Source organism: Myotis davidii, unplaced genomic scaffold, assembly GCF_000327345.1.
Source record: "Myotis davidii unplaced genomic scaffold, ASM32734v1 scaffold20, whole genome shotgun sequence".
Taxonomy (NCBI): Eukaryota; Metazoa; Chordata; class Mammalia; order Chiroptera; family Vespertilionidae; genus Myotis; species Myotis davidii.
In genome coordinates this window covers 877,899-897,490 of record NW_006292574.1, presented here as the reverse complement: position 1 = coordinate 897,490, position 19,592 = coordinate 877,899, and the positions used below count along the sequence as shown (strand labels likewise).

The following is a 19,592-nucleotide window of genomic DNA, read 5'->3' as shown; positions in this document are numbered from 1 at the left end:
AAAAGTTATTTGTTAGTGATTTGTGATTTTAGTTAGTGATTTGTGATGTGGAAGTAGCTAATAATAAAAAAAAGTTGCCAGGAATATTGACAAAATTTAGAGTTTATTGTTTTTTTGTTTTGGTGATGGTGGTGTGTGTGTGTGTGTGTGTGTGTGTGTGTGTGTGTGTGTGTCAGTGTCGGGCATTTTTTAAATTTGTTTTTTGTTCAAGACAAAACACAGGAAGCTCGTTTTATGGACCAGTGAGGAATGTTCAGAAAGCAAACAACTAAATTTATTAAAGTGATTGGATTAAGACATTGCACATTAAAGCAGTGGTTCATATCTGTAGCATTTCCCTCTCCATCTGGTCTGAGAGATAATATGTGCATCAACAACATAACTTACAGATGATTTTGTTCATCATCTTGGCTGAATGTTCTTAGTCTGATATTTAATGATTTGTGCCTATCTTCTCATTGAGCAATTCCTACGTTTTTTTGCTTTGGATGCTTGTCAGCTGTGCAGGGTATGTGTAGCAATCTTTACTCCCAGTGAAAGAGATGGGATCTTATTCCAAATAAAGATTATGTTCTTGTTTCTTGATTGCTGGTAAAGGACATTAATTTTTATAGAAACAACAAAATTCCTTTTTAGGGCTTTCCATCCATGTTATCTAGCCCAGAGAGAAAAGAGAGATCTCATTCAGGTCTCTCACGTTTTCAACCAGGAAGTTATGGGCTTTGACATAATTGTTTTCTGGTCCACTTTTAATAACCATTCTCTGTGGATCAAGTGGTTTGATGTTGGCAGGTTTACTGAAGAATACTATGTCCCACTGTAATATAAATGAGCAGTGTTCATTTTAAACATTTATGTTTATTATATGTATTAACAAAAGACTGCTTTTTCACCTATGCTGAGAATTTTAGCAAATTCAACTATTCTCACGACTTCTTCCTTTCTCCATCTGCTGCTACAAGGACAACATTGTTTCTTGCTTATAGTAGTAATTGTCTCTATCTATCTCTTTCCATTTCTGCTTCTCTGGACTCTGTTCTCCATAGAGCAAAGAGAACTATGAAGAACATAAGTCAAATCATACCACTCCTCAGCCTAAACCTGTCCCATGCTACTCATTCACTTAGAATAGCGTCCAAACTATCTATTGTGACTTGCCCCATGAAACTGAACTACTCTGGATTACTTTTCTCCAGCAAAGTGGTCTGTTCGTTCCTCAAACATCTTGGGCTCATTCTTGCCTGATAACATGCACTCCAGCTCTTTCCGCTCCCAGAAATATCCTTTCCCCAAATGTTCTGGCTGACTCCCCTTGAGGTTTCAGCTTAAACAAAATCTCCTTGGCGTCTCTCAAAAAGTATAACAGAAACTCCTTTATAGTAGGCTTCAGGGAGACCTTCCAAGGACCCATTTTGTGTGTCATGTGTGTGTGTGCTATTTTCTAAAATAATGCATAATGGCCGACATACTAAGTAACTAAAATGTGGAAGTAACATTATGCATGTCTTAATTCCACACCTTATTTCAATTATTTTCTCTGTACTTATCCCCTGTTGTTTGCTTAGAGGTTTGTCAAGATTTCCGTGTAGGCAACATGCATATTGAGTTTAATTCTTCTGATCAGATTCAATTTAATAGTTTTATTTTATAACTCAGAGTGGTTGATTTGTACCTCTCATTCCCTTAGGATTCTGGAGAAATAGCTAGAGTCAGACTCTCATACCTCCTAAGCACACCTCTGCTCTCTCCTTCCTAAGAGCCACAGGGGACCTGTTAAACATTTGCTCTACCACAAATTTCTTATTTTCTTTCAAGGTTTGGTGATAAAAATCTGCACTCCTGTTCTGCCATCTGCTTTTACTCCTTCTTTCTTCATCCCCCAATTGCCACTTGTACTGATTATCCCCAGCAGGATAAAGCTGTTTTTAGTAAAATTCTGCTTAAGGGAAATTGACGGTTAGGGAGAAATAACTGTACAGTGTTGATAGTATTCATCAGAAGGCAATTTTTTTTATATATATTAGAGGATAGAAACCATTTCTGAGTTCCCCAGTCTCTCTCCGATCACATGCCTTTAATCCCCATGACACAGTCTTCTGTTTTTCAACTTATAGCTTTTCTCTTCAGTCACTTCAATCATATCCCAGGTAACTATTAGAAAATAATAAACACAAGCTTTGGCATTAAAGAGCTGGGTGGTCAATGAATATACTCCCTCTACTGCTATTAGCTGAAGTAGAAGGAATGGGCAATAAAAGAAATGAGATAAATAATCTAGTCCAAGTAATGAGGGTAACCTGAGGATATGTCCATGGTTGACTCAGTATTGGTCTCTCTGATGAGTCATATCAATTCAACAAAGCTTTGTGTGTCACTGCTGTGTAACAGGCATTTTTTTTTTTTATACTGGGGACCCAGAAACGAGTAAGACAAAGTTATTCTAATCAGGAATTTACTTACCATCAAGTCTTACATGAAATGTATGGGTAGCTATTCACAAATATACTGATTTTTATGATAGTAACAGCCAACACTTATTAAGTTCCAGTTATACTGCCATGAGATGTACATGTATGTGTGATTATTTTATTTTTAGTGTATAAATCTATACACAATGGGTAAAGAGATTAAGTAACCTTCTCAGTATCACATAGCTAGTGAATAATAGGGTTATGATTCTAACCCAGCAGTCTGATTATAAATCCTAAGGTATTAAACAATATTTTCTAACCTATGCATTGTAGTTATACTGGTCTTTTTTATTGTATTAAAAAAAAAACAATGAAACTCTAATGTCATTTATAATTCTTTCAATTTGATTTTTTGACTAAAAATATTCTGGAATATATATTGCAAACTGGTGTTTAAATCTGTCTAAAAAGGGAGTATAGCCATAACCAGTTTGGCTCAGTGGATAGAGCATCAGCCTGAGTACTGAAGGGTCCCAGGTTCGATTCTGGTCAAAGGCATGTACCTTGGTTGTGGGCACATCCCCAGTGCGGGGTGTGCAAGGGGCAGCTGATCAATGTTTCCAACTCTCTGTCTCTCTTCCTTCCTCTCTGTACAAAAATTAATAAAATATATATTTTTTAAAAAAGGAGTCTAGTACCTCGATTCAGAAGTGTGGTAGGACCTATAGAATTGAAATACAATCATTTTTACTGTTAAATATTCTATTATTAGAATCCTGTTATTCATACAAACAGCATAGATCAGCCTATATCATGCACTTCATGATAATTCCAAAAGTTTTCCTTTGAATAACTTTCCGAGCTTTCCATAGTATATGTGCACATGCACACACAAGCACACACAGACATACAACACACACTTAGACTCCGTATATTTTCTTTGCAAGTTTTACTCGTTATACTGTAGAGCAGTATTACTCCAGCTTTTCCTGTGGTTGAAGCCTGAGGAGCCAACTGTTGAGCAGCAAATCAGAGCCCTGTTCCAACACTGCCAGCTCAGCCTGGCTCATTAATTTGTCTTCTTTGCTCACAGTGTGTCTGCCAGTTTGAATGTGACTGTTGCCTTGGCGTTTCTAATAGAATCCTCACTAAAATTTACAGTTAGCCTAACAGGCAGGAGCCTACCTTCAGGGTTTGAAATGAAAGGTAATCATGTTATCTTGTATCTTCAGGAGGCCTCCTGTTTCCATTTTCCTTAGAAATTTTATATCTTGTGACTTTCATCAAAAAGGGAATGAGACTATTTGGACATTGATAAAAACAGGATTTTGAGTAACTTATTCAAAAAGAAGGGCATTTCTGTGCAGTTATTTAAGTAAATGGTAGCATTTCAAAAGTTTTATAATACCTACAGGAATTATTATAAACCCATTGTTCTCTGCTAGAATATTCCCAGATAAGTATTTTTTTAAACACACAATTGCATTTGAACTCTAGCTCTCAGAGCTTCACAGTCAAGCAAAGGCTAAAACAAATAAACGAAGTTGTGGCCAAATTCAAAGTCAAGATCATTCTGCATCCTGACTTGTTTTGTTAAGGAAGATAAGTCAGAGGCATTGATGGGCTTTTAAGCCATCAAATAAATAAATAAATAAATAAATAAATAAATAAATAAATAAATAAAAGATGAGCTCATTTCCCCCCTTTAACTTTGTGTATAAATTAAGCCAGAACTAGATAGGCAGGCAGAAAACTCTTCTTCACACCCATTCCTTCCCTGATTCTGAGAGGCAGCAAGATTAACAAGTGAACATATTATAAGTAATTGTAGCAGTAAATACCATTATAACGTGTTTTTTTAAAAACATATTTTATTGACTTCAAAGAGGGATAGAGAGGGAGAGAGAGAGATAGAAATATCAATGGTGAAGTCATTGTTAGGCTGCCTCCCTTCTACTTGAGACTGGGGATCAAGTTTGAAACCCCAACCAGGAACTGGACCGTGAACTTCTCGTTTATAGGTTGAAGCTCAACCACTGAACTACCATTATAATGTTTTGAGTATGATATTGGTAATGCATACAGCAGCAGGTAATTAATTCCTGGAAATCAAAATCTTGGCCAGATTGCTGACTCTGTTTCATATCATATGTTCCTAGGAAAAAAAGTCTTCTACTTCTAGTTACTCATCTTCAAATGAATGATTTTATGTGAAGTCTATTGTTAAGCCAAGGCCCTTGTGGCCTCAGGTTCAAAGAGTTGGAGAAAGGGCTGATGCGCAAATTAATTACACAAGACAAGAAATACAAATTTGGAAATTATGGGGGAAACCAGTTGTGATCTTGGTGCAAGGGACCAAGTTCCACTGAGTCTCTGTTCTCATCTGCTTTTATTTACTAGAATACGCAATTGCCTTTCAGAAATGCAAACAGACATATGGAAGGTGATGCTTGGCAAACAGTAAGACTATCAGGTTGGGGGAGTTTGTTTTAGGCCATTGAGTCAGCAGTAGGTAATAAAATGCAGATATTCATCCCTGTGAATATCAAAAAGCCCCATTCAGCCTTCTTATAGGACTTCTTGCATTTATATTAATTGCTGTTGATCTTGGTTCCCAGCAGTCTATAATATTGGTCAGTGATCATGGCTATAAAATACAAGAATGCATTCTAGCTTCTTTAAGCAGAAGGGGCTTATTAAGTGGTATAAAAAGCTCACATAGTAATGAAAGGGCAGAACAGGTGGATTGTTTTGGAGGTTGCACACCTACTGCATTACTGGCCTGCCATGGGAAATTCTGACTTTACGATGATCCAGAGGAGTGGAGACAGGGAGCTACTGCCATGGCTGCTGACTCCAGTACCATACATTTCTGCTATGATCCACGTCTGCAGAAATGGATGTGTAACATCAGCTTTTCCTCATATAAATCATTCTGAACAATGTCTTATGCAAAGAGCATCTTGTCAGGGTAACTTAAATCATACATAGATCTTGGCTGCAGTTGAATCTTTGAAGTATAGTTTTTAGTTTCCCAGCTTTTGCATGTCAGGAACATATGCAATGAGGGTGTTTTGAATAAATATTGTATGAGCTTATCCACAGCATCAGCTGCATCTGTCACAGGCTGACATTTGGCCATTTGTCTCATAGATAGTGGTATAAGTAGTCTAAGTAACCTGCAACATCGTGTTAAAAGTACTGGGAATAACAGATTTCCTTTTCAAAATCACTTTGGACTATAAAATATGTTAGAAAAATTATTAGCATTGGATTGGCAACATTTACTTTTACAACAAATGATACCAGTGCATATTTTACAGAAATAGGATAATCATCCTTACTATTTGTAATGGAATTACATATGTAATCACTATATATTTAGACATTATAAAATAGCCATCTCTAGTACTTTTAAGAGAGGAAATTGTTTATTATAAAAAAAACTTCATCTTGCAAACATCAGGAAAACCTCTGCATAATGTATCTTCCTATACAGAGAAGATAAGCATGGGTGAGTTTTTTGTGTTTGTTTTTCATTGAACTTATTGAGGTGACATTGGTTCACAAAACCATACAGGTTTCAAGTGTACAGCTCAATAAGACATCATCTGCACCCTGCATGTGAGTTATTTTTAAACATAGTGAAGGAAAATATTTAGCGTTATCCTCTAGAAAGCAAGTTTTCTATTTGTTCCTTCACAAAAGAAATTGGAAGATAATTTAAGGTTCAGGGAAAAAAAATAATCCTAGATGACTGTTTCCCATAGTGACACATTAGATAATTGCAGTCCCATTTTTCTGGAAGTAAGAGAAGTCACCTTTATAAACCTTCTTTAAATATTAAAGAGCAAGAGGATCCAGTATTGTAACAAAATTATACAACAAATACTTTTCCCTTGAGGGGTCTTAAAATTTAAATATATACAATGTAAATTGAATGTCATGTTGAACCCGCATTTCCCCATTACTTGGCTTCCCCAGTAACTTTGAACAGTGATCAACGCAACTGTTTTTAAGTTTTACCTTCACCTATTCCCCATCTCCCATGTGGCTATTATTTTTACAGCTATTTGAGGATACATTTACTATATTGAAAGACACAAACATTAACTATACATTTTTGACAAATTCTTTTCCTCTAAATCAGTGGTTCTCAACCTTCCTAATGCCATGACCCTTTAATACAGTTCCTCATGTTGTGGTGACCCCCAACCATAAAATTATTTTCATTGCTACTTCATAACTGTAATTTTCCTACTGTTATAAATTGTCATGTAAATATCTGATGTGCAGGATGTATTTTCATTGTTACAAATTGAACATAATTAAAGCATAGTGATTAATCACAAAAACAATATGTAATTATATATGTGTTTTCCGATGGTCTTAGGCGACCCCTGTGAAAGGGTCATTCGACTCCCAGAGGGGTCGCGACCCACAGGTTAAGAACTGCTACTCTAGGTCTTAGTTTATGAGAGTCTCCCAAATCTGGGGTGATACACAAAGATGCCTGCCAGAAGATTCAAGTCCCAGTCTAACCATTTCCGTTGACGCCTCTTGCTGGTGTCTCCATAGTACACTCAGGTAGAACTTCTCAGTCCAGTGTCCCACCGCAAAGCCTACCCCACAATAATTCAAACTTATGTGTCCTTCTCTACCTTTGTCTGAGTGTGTTGACCTTTCCACTCTTCAAAATTTCTTCTCCTTCCAACCACACTCTTTTGTTTATACTGGTATCTGCATCTAGCATTATTTTAAGTTCTTCTTTGAGTGCCTATCAACTTGACCAGCTTTCCAAATGTTTTCTTTTGGAAAAGAAGCTTAATCTTTTAAAATATATTTGATTGATTTCAGAGAGGAAGGGAGAGGAAAAGAAAGAGATAGAAACATCAATGATGAGAGAGAATCATTGATTGGCTGCCTCCGACATGCCCTACAGTGGGGAACTGGCCTGCAACTGTGGCATGTGCCTGACTTTGATTTTGGGGACTCAAACCTGTGACCTCCTGGCTCATAGGTCAACACTCAACCACTGATCCACTTGGGCTGGGTGAAGCTTAATCTTTGCCATGACAGCGTGCAAGAATTGTTATAAACATTGGTGAACATATCCGATTGTGAAATAGAGCAATTTTAAATTAAGAATCTATTCTTTTACTTTCTGGTTTTTATCAACCTGAGGGTGTTGTTTGTTTGTTTAATTGGAGGCAGAAAAGACCATTAGTTTCTTGGGTATTCGTATTAAGTTATTAAGAGTTATAATAGCAAAATCATAGTTTTCTTATGGTCTTATTCAACTTATACAACTTTTAACTTATTTATAGTGCCAGGAAGCTAAATATAAAAATTGGACAATCACTTTCAATTGGATTTATGGTTAGTAGTGGATCAATTCAAGTTGAACAACCCAACCAGCCTCTACCTTAAATAAGAAAGTGCCAGGTAATGACAGATTATGCAAATGCAGTTTCGGGGTTTAAAATAGCTTCTATAATACCTACAGCATTTCTCTCTGACTTTCATCGTACAGACTAAGCAGACAGGTCTCTTTGGGGTTAACACATGTTGATTAATTTATCCATTTACTTCCATGAAATATTTCTTGTTATGAGTAATATTCCTTGTTCTGATTTACTCTTTCTCCCAAGTGCTACATAGTGTGTCCTACCCTTTTATTTTTAACCTATCTGTGTCTTTATATTTAAAATGGAATCAAAAGGTCTTATGGACAAAAGGGAAGCTTTCAAAATAGAGAGGAGGCAAGGGGGCCACATTCTTTCTCTGTGCCCAGATATTCTGCTGGACAACTACTTACCAGCATTGTCTCAGACATCGTCTACCAAATCTGGAAATCCTTGGACCTGTGGGAAGTTACAGTCCCCTCTGCTGGGGTGGAAATAGAGTTTTGGAAAAGCCCATGGCTTAAAGTGAACTTTAGCTTGGTGGCACCGACTGTTCTGAGAGGAGAATGAGGACAGTGTTGTTCAGGCAAGCCAGAGTCAACACCCATGTTCATTTTTAAAAAAATATTGCCTCCAGCATCATGTCGGCCTTAGCTGTGCTCTCTTCTATCTCTTACCCAAACTTTTAGTCTGGAGAAACATGGCATATGAAAATCTTGAAAGATCTTTGACAATGTGAATAGAGTATTTTACTGAAAGAAAAACAGAGATCTTTCTTTTCCAACACAATGGTGCTAGAAACATTGACAGTTGAGTTTCAGTCATTGAAGAACACAGGGTTAAAGGCAAGAGCAAGAAAAAATATTTAGATCATTTCTATGAAACTAAAAATACCATTAAATAATATATAAGTCAAGATACAGTGTTTTAGTTTCAATGATTTAATAGTGATTAAAATAGCTATTACAGACCTCTCTGGTTGTAACGTGTCTGTATTATAAAGAAGAGCTCATTAGCCCCTTTTCTTCATGTGCCTGTGTGGTGTGTAGACTAGAAAGTTCTGCTGTTATGTACTGTTGAATCAGGACATAAATATTAATGTTAGTTGACTTAACTGTTGTAGATTTCTTTGTGTGTTTTTTATCAGAAAAGAATCCCATTTAATTTTGAATTAGATATTGAAATACAGGCTAAATATTTTTTAAAAGGTTAATGTGTGAAGTATTTGTAGACGAGTGTGTATCAGGCCTTAAAATATTTGTAGATCAGAAAATGCCATCATTATCTAATCTGTATTTTTGTATGTATTATCTGTAGGTTATCTGTTTGCCATTTCGGTCAGAAAAATAGAAGGATAAGTTTCACTTTACATATACATATGCGTGTGTCTATGTACTAGTATGTGTAAAAGTAGAAAAAATAACCTGCCATTTAGAAAAGTATGTGTTCATGACAGTATGCATATTTAAACATTATTTAGATCAGCAATTTTCAACCTTTAAAATGTCATGGAACAAATGAACTAATTGCTTAAATCCTGTGGCACACCAAAAAATATTATAATTTGCCAATTTGACCCCAGAAAATGGTATAATTTTGATTCATTCACATCAGACAACTATTGTTGTGTAGACTATTGTCATTTTTTTTATTTCATAATCTAAGGGAGAAAAGGTCAGTGCCCTTGACTAAATAGTCAGATAATGCATGTTTTAAAATTTCTTACAGCACAGTGGCTGAAAATCCTCGACTTGGATTATTATTTTAAGAGACCAATGGTTGCGTCAGCATTTCCTAGGTAGATGAAGCTCATTAGAAATAATACGAGAAAGAAATATTATAGATTTACAGATTATTATTATTATTATTTATTTGCTGAGAAAATCTTGTAAAGAGGCCACCCTTTTATTTGCAATTATGCAATGATATAAAATCTAGGCCAATTTTTTATTGTAAGAAAATGCAACATATACATTTCACATGATTATTTTTCAATTTAGATTCAACATTATGGATTATCTATATATTCTTGTATGCTATCCCAGGGCATGAGTTCTCTAGATGTATGCCATTTATCTTAATGTCTTTAGGAGGGCACATTTTTATTTGCATAGGCACATCTCTTCTCTATGCCATAAGTTTAGTAAAAATGGATCAGCTGAAATTGGTTTCCCTAAGCAATATTGCTTTCTGTTTGGAAAAGAGACCGTTGCTGGATGGGGAGGAAAATGAGACCTGATTTGCATCAGTGCTGTTTGTGTTCAAATTGTAAAATTCATGGTCTCTTTAACAGAATAGGGAAGATTAGAGATGTACTCTATTTCAGCTCTGATTCAACAAATGTCTACAATTCAGCCCACTAAAGAATTATGAGAAAGCACGCATTGAAATGTTACATTGGAAGAGTGTGTTCCAGTCAGGTTCCCTAGACAAGTCTTAAAGAAGAATGGCTTCTATTGTGTGTCTAAATGTTAATTTTGTCTTTCACATTAAGATTTATATTTTATAGATTTGCTTTAAGATAAAAGAAAAATAAGCAGTTCTCACCATGGGATACTCAGTAACTGCTTTTTCTCTCCCATTCTCTTATTTTGGGGATTTCTCTTTCTTATCAGCAGTCTTACTGAGTGAACTGAAGTGCCAACCTCTGTTATTACAGGCATTTCCTTTTCTTCAGGATAGAATTCAGTGATAACTCCTGTGGGAAGTGATGGACAGGGAGGGCAGCCAATTGCTGTTGTTAAAGGTAAATTAGAAATAATAGATGATAAAACTCACTAAGTGTTTGAATCTCCCCAAATAACAGTTATAAGTAGTATAATACAAGTTTTATGTTTTGGTCTTTTTGAAACAGTACATTTTCCATATCATGCCAGATATACAGTTAATTTTTTTTTTATTAAAAATAGATTTGCAAGTCAGCTAGCATATTGTCTTTGTTAAAGAATGCATACAAGGAGAATATGTATTCAAATAACTTTCCTTGGTTCCCAGGTACCATTATAGTGGATAACATGCTGATCAAGGGGACTGCTGGGGGACCAGACCCCACCATCGAGCTCTCTTTAAAGGACAACGTGGACTACTGGGTGCTGCTGGACCCCATTAAGCAGATGCTGTTCCTGAACAGCACGGGCAGAGTTCTGGATAGAGATGTTAGTCATTCCTTTCTTTATTATACTTTACGTATCTGCATGTGTTTGTTGATATGAAATCAAATTTTCTTTATATAATTTGAGTTTACTTTTCGTGTCCATCAACAAAATTTTTTTTAGCTCCTTAGAAAATAGGAAAGGGAGGGGCCTTCCATGTCTGAGAGAACCATTATATCTTTTATCTGTCATCCTGGAAGCTCGTCATATTTTTGAACAAGAGGCTAGGCCAGGGGTGGGCAACCTTTTTGTGAGTGTGTGCCAAAACCAGCAAAATCTCTGACTCAAAATTCTTCTGCGTGCCAACCCTAATTTTTTGAGAACATGTTACGCCTACCTGATATCTCTTAAGGTGTATGTATGTGAAGAGCCTTGAAGAAATAATAAAATTCATTTGAGCAACAAAAACACAATATATGATGATCAAAAATGCATTTATTGAAGAACCTTGAAGAAATAATGAAATTCATTTGAGCGACAAAAACACAGTAGATGATGATGAAAAATACATTTGTTTTTTAATGTATACATGTACACTGATAGTCCGACAGAAAACTTTATGACTCCGTTTGATATTATCAGTGGGACTTTTGCTGCTGCATCACTGATGGCAGATTTTACATCAGGTTTATATTTCGTGACCTTCAGAGATAGGCACGAGCTACTACTTTCGTCCATCAGGCTACTCCTATTTGAGACTTAACAAAATTCATCACTGAGAACAAAGATTCACAATTGTAAATGGAAGATTATAAGAGAGGGTTTTTGCATGCCAGCAAAAGTTACTGGCGTGCCATGTTTGGCACACGTGCCAGGGGTTGCCCACCCGTGGGCTAGAGTGTTCCGAATAAAGGAGTGGTAACCTTGGAAAAGTAGGATAAACACAGTGATGATTCAGGGTGAGGGCTGGACATGCAGCTAAGTGTTGACTTGAGGACAGAGTTTGGTGGGAACACTAACGGGCAGTTGCTCTTACCAGCACTAAGCATTGGTTGAGAGAGGAGTTTGTGGCGATGTGCCTGTAAACCTGTAAAAGAACTAAAAGAAGGTGGGCACAGGTCTCCTGGCAATGTTCCTGTCGAATCCTTCCAGTCCAGTCATTCTCAGGCAGCACAACCTAAGTAGCACTATGTTAAGAATAGCTCAGTTACCAAAGTCATTGAGTGTCTCATCTCTGAAACAGTTTAAAAACCTGAGTGTACTTATTTTAATGTAACTTTATTCTCATGTATTTGCAGTTCAGTCTTGTGAGCAGGGAATAGTATGTGGGGAGTAGGGGTTTCAATACCAGTAGTAATGTGCAGGGCCTACATGCCTACTCCAAACTTTCTAGTTTATGAAATTCAAACATTAGATATTCAGTGAACCTGAATTATCTCACCACCTCATTCAGGATTTATGATCCACTTTACAATATGGTATAGAGTAGATGATCCCTAACCTATTTCACATCTAAAATTCAGAGTCTTAAAAACTTTGTGGTGAGGTGGGCAATACATAGGATTCTCCCACCAGGATGGGCTGTCCTCATATACTTGCACATTTTGTATACGTGGGTATCTTTGTATAGTTGGGGAGATCCATAATTTAGCTATAATTGAGCAGTGGTGGCCGACTTGAAATGTGGGTAGCAGTAGAGAATAGCAATAGAACTGTTGGGCTGAACTTAGGGACAATAAGTCATCCTTAATGCTGTCCCCATTCCCCCCTCACAGCTCCCCACTATGTCCTTTGATCACAGCAACACGCATTATATACCACCGTGTACAATTTTGGCTGGGTGGCTAAGAAGTTGTAAATGGAATAAAGACATCTGCTATCCTCAATTGTATCTTCTTAATTTACCTTATCATGAATCCTACTTTTATAAAACCCATCTGGACAATGGCACAGATTGGCAGACTGCAAGATTCCCCCACCCCGCAGCTGCATTACTCACAGGCATCCTTTACGGGCCCTATTTAGGGACATCCATATCCACGTCATATGAATTTTATAACATGTTAGGGGAATTATAGAATATTTATCTATTTGAGACCACTGTCATTTTATATTTTGAATCCTTTAGAAAATCACCTTATCACCCAGCCAGTGTGGCTCAGTGGTTGAGCATCAACCCATTAATCAGGAAGTCATGATTCTCTTCCCAGTCAGGGCCCTTAACCCTGGTGTGGGCTCGATCCCCAATAGGGGGCATGCAGTAGGCAGCCAGTCAATGATTCTTTCCTCTCCCTTCCTTCCTCTGGAATCAATAAAAACATATATATTTTAAATCACCTTACAGCTGATTATGATAATTACTGGCTCACTACTAAATCACTTTCTTTTGGGAACCTATTTTTTATATGAAAATCACACTAATAGGTCTGAATTATGTGTAGAGAGAAAGGATATCCTTCTGTATAAATAGTCTTCCATCTCTCCAGCCTATAAAACTGTTTAAATATTAATTATTTACCAAAAATTATATTATTTTTTAAGAAAAAATATCTATTTTCTTAGTATTATTTTTGTTATTTCTAATACGGGCATCGTTTACTGAACATTGGCTAAACTGAATCTACATCATGGGAATACACTTAAAATTGATTTGGCCTGAAAGTAACAATGCAAAAATATGCACATGTATCATTTAAAGAAAAATCCAGACTGATTCATTAACATAATAATGAGCATTAAGTTCCTTCCCATTTAAAATGTTATTTTGAATTAGGAAAGCTATGGTCAAGTTAAACTTGCAAAGATAGTCTGCAAATTGAAGTGCTGTCAGTGGACAGTTAATTAACATTAGCTAAAGATGATGGAGACTAGGTCATCTAAGAATATTAAATACAAAATGAATATTGCAGAGGAAAATCTGTGCATTTGAAAAAAAAAAGACCTGCTCACATACTTGCCATGTATTTACCACTTAGCAAATGCACTTATTGAAATAATGGCAAGACATTGAATAGAAGATGCTCTACAACTTAGTAATATGAAAATTTCAGCCTGTATAGTTAAAGTCACGCCAAAGATTTAACATCACCATCTTGCACAGGTACTGTCTTTTGGTGGTTGGGCTTACAAAACCTGAATTAGAATAGACACAGGACTGGAGGCTTCCTATGGGTAGGGACATGGTAATCCTCCAATGGTTTTGTTTGTTTGTTGTTGTACCTTGTTGCTATTGCTGTTTTCATTGTTATTGTAACATATTTCACTGGTCCACTGTTCTGGTGTACATGGTGTTTACATGAGGACAGTTTAATCTAGATAATATAAATGAAGCCCATGTCACCAATTAATAAGGAAGCCAGGTTGCCAAAAACTTGTTATTTAATATCAGAGAATTCTTCTTGAATAAATGTGTGAATTGAATTAAGAGTTAGAAGTGTAAGTGTAAAAAAAGTATGAAGAGTCATGTAGAAGAAATAGAAGTATAGATAGTAGTGTAGAGTAAATTGACTAGATGTAGTAGCAAGTGTCATAAGAATAAGAAGAGTGTAAAATACTGTCAAGTTTAGACCTGCTAGCTGGTAATGGAGGCCATCAAGTTAAAGAGCAACCATAAAAGGGGGAAAAAGACAACCTGGAGTATAGAAACTGTTAAATGTTTACATCATGAATATAATGGATCATTAAGAAATATTTCACCAACAATAGATTTCCACGAATTAAGGAAAGAATGGTAACAGGCTGAATGAACTTTTTGACGTATAAATTTGTCAGTAAGACTTCGTCTTTGGGAGGTGGAACACTTAGTCAGTATTCTGATCAAATCTATGAACTCATTTCTCAGGGAAAAGTTTATTTGCACATCAATAAATTATTTGCAATTTCAAGAGTTTCACTAACTACCAAGATTGCACAGAGCTCAGGTTACAGAACTTCCCTTGGGTAAATAATCTTCTTTTTTTAATTATCATATTGTGAGAGAATCTTATATCTTTAAATTACTATTTCCAAACAGAACTAAGAGAAGGAATGATTATTTACCATATATGAACTTTTATATCATATCATATTAGAGTAACTTTATATATATAATCAGAGAGGAAGGGAGAGGGAGAGAAAGATAAAACATTAGCTATGAGAGAGAATCATTGATCAGCTGCTTCCTACATGCCCCACAACCTGGGCATGTGCCCTGACCTGAATCTAACCATGACCTCCTGGTTCATAAGTAGACGCTCAACCACTGAACCATACCACCACTGAACCATACCAGCATGACTTGCTGTAGTCTTAATGATTTGTTTATATTTTAGATACCTGCCATCTTTTTTATAACAGGAAGTAATATTTATGTGAATTTGGGGAAAATAAATCTTAATTTAACCTCTTATTTCAGTACATTTCACTTTGTCCTGTATTACCTTTTCCTGTTTTTTGAATTGTGAATTTATCTTTCTGCTGCTTTTAGGGCTTTTATTTTTCTTTTAAATCAAAATGTAAATGCTTTTTTCTAAAAATTCTCAACCCAGTGTCCATCTGGCATGTGTGTAGTATAGATTATTGCTGCTGGAAAAGTTGTATCTAATCACAACTGGAAATTAGTTTCATTTAATTGTAAAATAATATAAACCTGGTGGTAAACATATCAAAAAGAAAGCTCAAGTCAATAGAGGCTTTAAAATAGTAATTTAAAATTTCAATAAGATTTTTCATTTTGTGAAGATAGCAAATACATAGAAAGAAAAATCTTGACAAAAACCTTTTATTCCTGTGAGAATCGAATACATTTTGCCTTTGCCTTATGAGAAATAAAATCAATTCTTATACAGGTTTGCTAAAAACTTATTTCCCTCTAAATTATTTAGCCCATCAAATAACATCATTTCTAGAAAAACTCAATTCCCCTTAGATTGAAGATGTGTGCTATAATCAATACCGTAATATCAATAAATTCACTATAATAAACTTCACTGTGCATGTTGAATCCTAAGTGGCTTTCTGAAAAACTCCAAACACCATTTTCTATTTTTGTCTTTTTTACAAATTACAAAGTTCATACATATTTGTTAGAAAGTTTTATTCCTTTACTTTCTACTTCAACTGTACTTTTCAAAAATAACCCCCATCAACTGTCATTACCTATTATCCCTGTACTTTATGTGTATCAAAACCTATACACAAAGATATAAATATGCAAATATACATTCAAAGTACTATGTTAAACATTCATTTTTAAACTGGGAGAATAGTTGGTATGTCTATGAATGTATAAAGTTTAGTTGTTTTAAATAATTACCCCCTAAATTTATACACACTCTTTTCTTTTTTGTTTAATAAATGAAGCAACTTCAGAGAATTAGAGAAAATTAAATTGCCATGACTTATTTTTTCCCACCAGTTATGAAAGATAAACCACCATTTCCCTAACTCATTCCTAAGGAGTTTGGATTCCCTAAACTCTCACTAATGGACTTAGTAGAACTACACTTGATATATTTATGACCTTCTTAAATAGCAGAATGGAATCTATTCCAATGTGAGATTACAATGTGTGTTATATATTAGCTGCAGGGAATTCTGGCTTCAACATGATCCATTATGGTTGAAATTTATTGTACGCTAAGTTCTATCCATACTACTAAGAGTTGCATAGGGAGCTGAAATTGAGAGTGACAAGAGTTCCCGATGACCTGGGTATGTCTAATTTATGGGCACTTATAGGACTAAGTGGGCTCAGTGCAGCATGTACATGATCCTCTACTTGCAGAGATTGTGACCTTTCTGTCCTAGTGTTTCTACTCATAGAATTAGAGTTTGAGATGAAATGTTTTTATAGGTCTCTCTTGCAATATTTAGAAGACAAATAACCTTAGAAGAACATGATTCAACTGATTGTCTTCCAAAAGGTGTGCCAAAGGCTAATAGTACAGGTATTTATTGTTTTTTACTTTGCGATTGAAATATGCAGGCCAATAAAGCAAACACTTTAAAATCAGTAGTAAAGAGGTCGTCTAATTCAAATTATTTCCTGAAAACTTCGAAGACCTAGTCTTATCAAAAAATCTTTTTATTCTCCTCAAGCTTGCAAATTGTAATGATGGAGCTTGTCTTATAGGATAGTCTATTCTATTCTGCACCATTATGGATTACTAGAAAACCACTACTTACATTGAAAATATATACTTTGTAAAATTTTTTATTCAGTGTTCTTATTTCAGCTCTCTAGGACTGCAATGAATAAACTAAAAGATCCTAGTTCAATTCACAATAGCCATGCAGGTGTCTAGCAAATACTGTATTTTTTAGCTTAAACATCCTCAAATTTTAACACATACTTGAAAGTGTTCAGATTTCACATCTTATTCACCCAGAATATGGTGTTTATTATAATCTACCTCTGCATCTGATATGATCAATGAATATGAAGTATTATTTTTCCAGCAGCCCACTCACAGTGTCGGCATATAAACTTGATGTTCATTTTGCATCTAGATCATACAGTTATAGAACTAAGTTTGAAAACCAAGTAGACTACGGTATACAGTCATCTGTCCTAGGCACAGTGCTGGTGCCTGTGTAGAGAGATTTAGCCAGGACTGAAACGACACTCCAGGTTTTATAGAGCTTTCAGTTTAGGGTAGGAGATAAACTAAACAAATATGAAAAATATGTACTATGTCAAGTGGTGGATGAAAAATGCAACAAAGAAAAATAAATAATGAAGGGACAAGGAGAAAAGAGTGATCATGCTTGAGACATGGTACTTTAGATGGTATAAGAACAGGCCATTCTGAAAATTATATATTTAGGGGGGAATTTTATGAGCTTGGAAAATATTTTTAAAATCACAAAGATACATGTTTTTGTGTTAAACCTTTGACTCTAGAATCAAAGAGATGCAGGTGTGCATCCCAATTCTGCAAGCCCTAAGCTCTGGGACCCGAGTAAGTGGGTTCCCCTTTGAGGACACTTTTCTCCCTCAACAAATTTATCATAGAAATAATTAATCAATTTGTAGATATTTAGGTATAGAATGTTTATTGAAGTATCATTTATAATGATAAAAACTGACAACATAAAACATCTCATTATAAGTTTTTAATTAGACAAATCACGCTATAGACTTAACGTGGAGTGAGTACTCTTAAACTATATAATGTAGTTTCATGTAGTATACACCAAGATGTTATAGTAAATCTATATTTATAAATATGACATGATATTCATTCTGTGTATGTTTATGTGTATAATAGATATATATTTAGAGAGGTTGAAAGATTAGAAAAATAATCATTTAAAGGTACAAAATTAGTACGTGTGATTGAATTGTGAATGGATTCTCTTGCTTATCTACATTTTGATTTTAATCAGATATCAACATATAATATTTTAGCAAAAATATAGAAACAAATGTTAAATATTCCTTCCCCAAGAATTTAATTGTTAACATATCGTTTTTACAAATTAGAAGTTCATATCAAAATTTGATTTATCCCATCCAATCTCAGCATTAATTTTGTGGTTGTATTTATCACCAGTCATCTAATTGTGAGCATGATGTTATTTAAGACACTATGTTTTGAGGCACAAAATTGAACATGAAGTAATCTTAATCATTTTCTCTTGTTCTTAAAATAGTACAAATTGGATCAATTTGTGTAGATTATTATCATGGTAAAATGAACAAGCATAGAAGATTTTATTAAATAAGTGCTTTGACAGCAATAATAATAAGGTGGGTTTTTTTTAATGTATAATTTCTGCATTGCAGCCACCAATGAACATACACTCCATCGTGGTGAAAGTCCAGTGTGTCAACAAAAAAGTGGGCACCGTTATCTACCATGAAGTTCGAATCGTGGTGAGAGACAGGAATGACAACTCACCCACATTCAAGCATGAAAGCTACTATGCCACTGTGAATGAGGTCCGTTTCTAAATGTTCTCTTTTTGTGTCCTTTTTTATACAAAGAACTAACTATGCTATAAATGTTTCAAATGAGTCTTCTATAATAATAGTCTTACCTGTTTAGAAATATCAAGAAAATATTTTAAGGAAGAGGCCTTTAGAAGGAATAAGGTCCGGACAACTTCTGACATGATTTTAGGAATTTTCTTTGCTACAGGAAAATTTTTATTTATTTATAGTAATGACCAAAGTATTAATGCTCATGATCATCATACACAATTTTAGACCTGAATTCACCTGTATGCCTACTGATGCTGAAGAGAAGCTATTTATTTTCATAATAAGGAGAAGAACTAATTTATTTTCGTATCTCTGAAGTGCTAGCAGTAATTAAATACTGGAAGAAAATGCCTGTTTAGGATTCTATCAATTTAAACTCTTTCCTCAATTTTAAAATCATTTTGGTGTATTCAAAATACTTAAATACTAGAAGCCCAGCACGCGAAATTTCTCAGCCCCGCCCACCTGTGCAAGTCTTTGGTCTTTAGGGTGTTAGGGACACAGGCCTTTTATAATATAGACTAGAGGCCTGGTGCACAAATTTGTGCCGCTCGGGGGGGAGGGGGGGTCCCTCAGCCTGGCCTGTGCCCTCTCGCAGTCTGGGACCCCTCAGGAGATAACGACCTGCTGGCTTAGGTCTGCTCCCGGGTGGCAGAGGGCAGGCCCAATCCCTAGGTGCAGCCCCTGGTCGGGCTCAGAGCAGGGCCGATTGGGGAGT

General features: G+C 35.4%; 1 protein-coding gene across 2 annotated transcripts in view; it reads left to right on the top strand.

Moving 5' to 3' along the window:
* The window catches only part of PCDH15 (protocadherin-related 15), a 516,985-nt gene that overhangs the window by 138,416 nt on the left and 358,977 nt on the right, over positions 1 to 19,592 (top strand). For both annotated transcript variants that reach the window (XM_015565490.1, XM_015565491.1), the window contains exons 3-4: positions 10,811 to 10,971; positions 18,677 to 18,832. In XM_015565490.1, coding sequence (XP_015420976.1) covers positions 10,811 to 10,971; positions 18,677 to 18,832 — 317 coding nt within the window. The remainder of the gene's footprint in view (positions 1 to 10,810; positions 10,972 to 18,676; positions 18,833 to 19,592) is intronic.